The sequence below is a fragment of the Prionailurus viverrinus genome, chromosome A2 (genome assembly GCF_022837055.1).
Source record: "Prionailurus viverrinus isolate Anna chromosome A2, UM_Priviv_1.0, whole genome shotgun sequence".
Lineage (NCBI taxonomy): Eukaryota > Metazoa > Chordata > Mammalia > Carnivora > Felidae > Prionailurus > Prionailurus viverrinus.
This window is the reverse complement of record NC_062562.1, coordinates 5,792,689-5,798,111: the sequence shown is the minus strand read 5'-3', so window position 1 is coordinate 5,798,111 and position 5,423 is coordinate 5,792,689. Positions and strand designations below refer to the sequence as shown.

The 5,423-nt window shown below is 41.1% G+C and overlaps 1 protein-coding gene across 1 annotated transcript; it reads right to left on the bottom strand.

Annotated features, from left to right (window-relative positions):
* Positions 1 to 4,234: 4,234 nt before the first annotated feature.
* On the bottom strand, positions 4,235 to 5,197 carry LOC125149978 (putative gustatory receptor clone PTE03). Its single transcript, XM_047829217.1, has one exon. The coding sequence runs from the start codon at positions 5,195 to 5,197 to the stop codon at positions 4,235 to 4,237; it is 963 nt and encodes a 320-aa protein (XP_047685173.1).
* Between the last annotated feature and the right edge of the window lie 226 nt (positions 5,198 to 5,423).

The window sequence follows — 5,423 nt, the reverse complement described above, 5'->3', positions numbered from 1 at the left end:
CTTGTAAGCTTATACCTACAGGTGACTTTTCTTTACATTAATATTACACATGCTGCTTTGTTGTTTTTTTTTTAATTTTTTTTAACAATGACTTATTATTGAGAGACAGACACAAAGCATGAGCAAGGAAGGGGTAGAGAGAGGGGGAGACACAGAATCCGAAGCAGGCTCCAGGCTCTGAGTTGTCAGCACAGAGCCTGACGCGGGGCTCGAGCTCACAAATTGCGAGATCATGACCTGAGCTGAAGTAGGACGCTTAACCGACTGAGCTACCCAGGCACCCCTACCCATGCTGCTTTGTAATTTACTTTATCCACTTGAAAGTATATCATGATTTGCTTCACATGTCAAATGTCCTTTTACATTAAAAAAGGGGGGGAGATTTCCACTCAGGAGGGAAACAGGTTCAGTTATTTTTTATTGTTCTGTCGTTTTTAAGAGAGTTTCGGAGACCAGCAGACTGAGAATTGGGTGAGTGATCGGTACAAAGATAGATGGGAACTAGTCAACAGGAAGTCAAGCTGGAGTGCCATTGGACACTCGTTCCCATCATTCCATGCATGCACACCCCTCATTGCTTCTTCTGGATGAATCTAGTAAAATACCTGTCCTCCTTACAGAAGCATTAACTAAGGGACTTTCATTTACCTGGCTGACATCAATGTGGAATGATGTATGAGTGTCACTGAGATACAAAGATTGAAGATCTGTCTTCTGGAAAGGCAGAGAGACCAAGTAAGGCAATGGGCTTGTGGTCAAGAAAGATCATTCCTGGATGGAACCTCAGGTGTGCTTCTTCCTGACTAGGCAAGGGCTGTTGAAAGAAGCTGTCACAGGCTGGCACTTTACAGTGTTGTATCTCTGGGGATCAATATCCAAAGCTCCTCATTAGACAATACTTTTAATGTCATTCTGATCCCTGGGCTATGAAAATCCTTAAAGACCAAGACCATAGAATAGAGGAATGCATGATGGCTAATCCTTGACCCTATTAGGCCAGGTGTATGCCCTCTATTTTCTCTACCTGCTCATGCTCACCCTCATTTGAAATACCTTGTGCACATATACACAGAATCCTTTTCTAATGAATTCTAGGTTTCTTTTTTTACAGTTACAAAGAGAGGCATCACTATGTGATTAATGATGTATTGAAACCTGATTCCAATTTTAAGTGTGCAAATATTGTTTATGTACTGGGTATAAATACAATATTTGTGATTATAGTTAAGATATTGTAAAATTCAAACTCCTAGGCATATTTCACCTCTAGAGTCACTGCATGTTTCCTGTACCTTTTTTCCTTTTCTCCGTATTTTACATGGCAGCTTCTCATCTATCCTTTGTGATCCTTGTAGCTGCGATCAACGTAGATAGGCTTCATCCTCTCCTTTTAAACTTTCATAATCACTGGTTCCAATTCCACAAATGAGTTCAATGTATATTATTCTTCACACTGGGAGATTTTGGATTGAATTATGGTTCTTCATTTTTTTTAAGTTTGTTTATTTTTGAGAGACAGAGAGAGACAGAGCATGAGCAGGGGAGGGGCAGAGAGAGAGAGGGAGACACAGAATTCGAAGCAGGCTCCAGGCTCTGAGCTGTCAGCACAGAGCCCAATGTGGGGGTCGAACCCACAAACTGTGAGATCATGACCTGAGCCAAAGTTGGATGCTTAACGGACTGAGCCACCCAGGGGCCTCTGGTTCTTCATTTTTAATTGTGTTGTGGTAAAGTACAACCTCACTGAAAGGCGGTAATGTACAATTTGTCCATTACCCAGAGATTTCATCTGTGACTTAATAGGTATAGATGATATTCCATGTTAATACTCAAAAATATTTTTCTTTAAGGACTTCAGTATTTTCATGTATTCACCAATTTATTTCACATTTTAACACCCTCTAAAGGAATTTTCTTTATATTTTAAAATATAATTTTTGAAAATAAAGTTATGACAAGATGGCCTTGTAATATCACTTTTCCCCATATTAACACTAATTAACTTGAAACACATGAATAATAGGGAAATACAAAGACTTAGCTGAGGTCAAAAAATGATAAAGTTTCCCACGTACCACAAATAAACAAACAAAAAAAACCATAATTGGTAGGTGGGCTGGAGCCAAGCAGTTCTGCTGATTTATGTAAACAGGTGAGTGGATACTAACTCTTCTGGGTAATGAGGATTAAAGAATGAAACTGGGTCCCAATCTTACACCACTCACAAAAGTCAATTCAGAATGGATCAAAAACTTACATGGAAGATCTGAAACTGTAAATCTCTTAGGAGAAAATGTGGAGGATAATCTCACTGACGTTGGTCTTGATGATGATTTTTTGGACTTGACACCAAAAGCAAAGGCAACAAAGCAAAAACAAACATGTCAGACTATATCAGACTTAAAAGACTCTACACAGGAAAGGAAACAATCAACAAAATGAAAAGGCAACTTATGGAATCCAAGAAAATCTGCAAAGCTCGTATCCAATAAGGGGTTGATATCCCCACTATATAAGGAACTTATACAACTGAATGGCAAAAATACAGATAATCTGATTTATTTATTTTTTTATTTTTATTTTTTTTCAATATATGAAATTTATTGTCACATTGGTTTCCATACAACACCCAGTGCTCATCCCAAAAGGTGCCCTCCTCAATACCCATCACCCACCCTCCCCTCCCTCCCACCCCCATCAACCCTCAGTTTGTTCTCAGTTTTTAACAGTCTCTTATGCTTTGGCTCTCTCCCACTCTAACCTCTTTTTTTTTCCCTTCCCCTCCCCCATGGATTCCTGTTAAGTTTCTCAGGATCCACGTAAGAGTGAAACCATATGGTATCTGTCTTTCTCTGTATGGCTTATTTCACTTAGCAACATACTCTCCAGTTCCATCCACGTTGCTACAAAGGGCCATGTTTCATTCTTTCTCATTGCCACGTAGTACTCCATTGTGTACATAAACCACAATTTCTTTATCCATTCATCAGTTGATGGACATTTAGGCTCTTTCCATAATTTGGCTATTGTTGAGAGTGCTGCTATAAACATTGGGGTCCAAGTGCCCCTATGCATCAGTACTCCTGTATCCCTTGGGTAAATTCCTAGCAGTGCTATTGCTGGGTCATAGGGTAGGTCTATTTTTAATTTTCTGAGGAACCTCCACACTGTTTTCCAGAGTGGCTGCACCAGTTTGCATTGAGGGACTGATTTTAAAATTTATATGAAAGAGCAGTGGATAAAGAATACTTGATGAGAGAGAAGAACAAAGTAGAGTAATTGCTTTCACGTCTATCAAGATTAATTATGGAGATACAGTAACTAAAATGGTGTGGTTCTGGCACAGACTGAAAAGCAGAACCAATGAAACCTGCACACATGTGAAGATTTATTGAGGACAGAAGCATTGGACAATTTACTTATGACAATGTGCTTTTGCAGGGGAAGGATGGTGTCATTCAACAAAAGCCTTTAGCTTGTAGGACTCAGAATATTTAAACAAATTGGGGCGCCTGGGTGGCGCAGTTGGTTAAGCGTCCGACTTCAGCCAGGTCACGATCTCGCGGTCCATGGGCTCAAGCCCCGCGTCGGGCTCTGGGCTGATGGCTCAGAGCCTGGAGCCTGTTTCTGATTCTGTGTCTCCCTCTCTCTCTGCCCCTCCCCCGTTCATGCTCTGTCTCAAAAATAAATAAATGTTAAAAAATTAAAAAAAAAAGAATATTTAAACAAATTGGTTAGCAGGAAGCTGGCACCATTGGAGTTCTTGTTATATAAGATTATCAGGATAATTGGTAAAGGAAAGGAGACCTTAATTTGCCAAATTCCTTCTCTTTCCTAAATTCACATAGGCTGATTATCTCACGCTGAGAGACTAAGAAATCTGTGCTTTTCTCTCTACCTCCTTTTAAAATTATATGTTTAAGGTGCACATAATGATTTGATATACAATGGAATGTAATGGAATTATTACCATCTGCTTTGATGGTTCCAAAAAAAAAAAAATCAAGCTCAGAGTGTCCGCATAAATTTTCAAAGATACCAAAGTTAAAGAAAACAAAAGTTGTTTTTCAAACTAACTTGAGCTACTCTTATGGTATTTAACCACTGAAACTTAAGAACTTAATCAAGGAAGGGTCAGACAATCTGACTCTCCCAATATTCCTGCACTTTGGCTCACCCTAGAAGCCCAAGACCAAGACAGGTGGTAACACAATAATAAAAAAGGAGATGTTTCTCAGATCAGTTTCCTCAAGGCTCCCTTCATGTCCTTGTTCCTCAGGCTATAGATAAAAGGGTTCAACATTTGAGGGACCACGGTATACATCACGGAGGCTACTGCAGTATCCTTGGAAGAATGAGTAACTGCGGAACTAATGTACACCCCAAAAGCTGTCCCATAGAACAAGGAAACCACGGAGAGATGAGACCCACAAGTGGAAAAGGCTTTATGTTTCCCCCCAGCTGATGGCATTCTCAGAATGGAAGAGACAATTTGAGTATAAGAGAAAATAATCCCAAGGAAAGGAATACCACCCAAAATGCTAGTCACTAAATACACCAGGATGTTATTGATGAGGGTATCAGAACAGGCGAGCTTGATGACCTGAGCAAGTTCACAGAAGAAATGAGCAATTCCCAGGTCTGCGCAGAAGGAGAGTCGCAGCACCATCAGACTGTGGAGTAGGGCATCTGCAATGCTGATGCTCAGGGAGAGTAGAATCAGCAGGCCACAGAGGTGGGGGTTCATGATGACTGTGTACCTCAGTGGATGGCAGATGGCCACATACCGGTCATAAGCCATTGCTGCAAGGAGAAAGTTTTCCAAGCCTGCAAAAAACAGGACGAAGCAGACCTGGGTGAGGCAGCCTGTGTAACTGATAGATTTGCTCTGTCTTTGGATGTTCACAAGCATCTTGGGGATGGTGGTGGTGCTGAAACAGATGTCAGTGAAGGCCAGGTGGGAGAGGAAGAAGTACATGGGTGTATGGAGATGGGAGTCAGAACTGATAGTCAGGATGATGAGTAGGTTCCCAAGCGCAGTGGTCAGATACATGGTCAGGAATAGCCCAAAGAGAAGAGGCTGCCATTCTGGATTTTCTGAGAGACCCAGGAGGAGGAATTCTGTTACACCTGTTTGGTTTTCTGGTTCCATGTTCTTGATAAGTCTGATGGGAAAAATACAGGTGAGACAACACATAACAGAGAGGACACATAACAAGGATGCTTTATTTTAAAGTTTGTTTATTTAGAGAGAACGAGTGGGGAAGGAGCAAAGAGACAGGAGGACAGAGGATCTGAAGCAGGCTCTGTGCTGACAGCAGAGAGCCTGCTGTGGGGCTTGAACTCACAAAATGTGAGATCATGACCTCAGCTGAAGTCAGATGCTCAACTGACTGAACCACCCAGGCACCCCAGTGATGCCT

Bases quoted from the DNA above. Each gene is read 5' to 3' on its own strand.
- LOC125149978 (XM_047829217.1), bottom strand. From the start codon at position 5,197: ATGTGTTGTCTCACCTGTATTTTTCCCATCAGACTTATCAAGAACATG.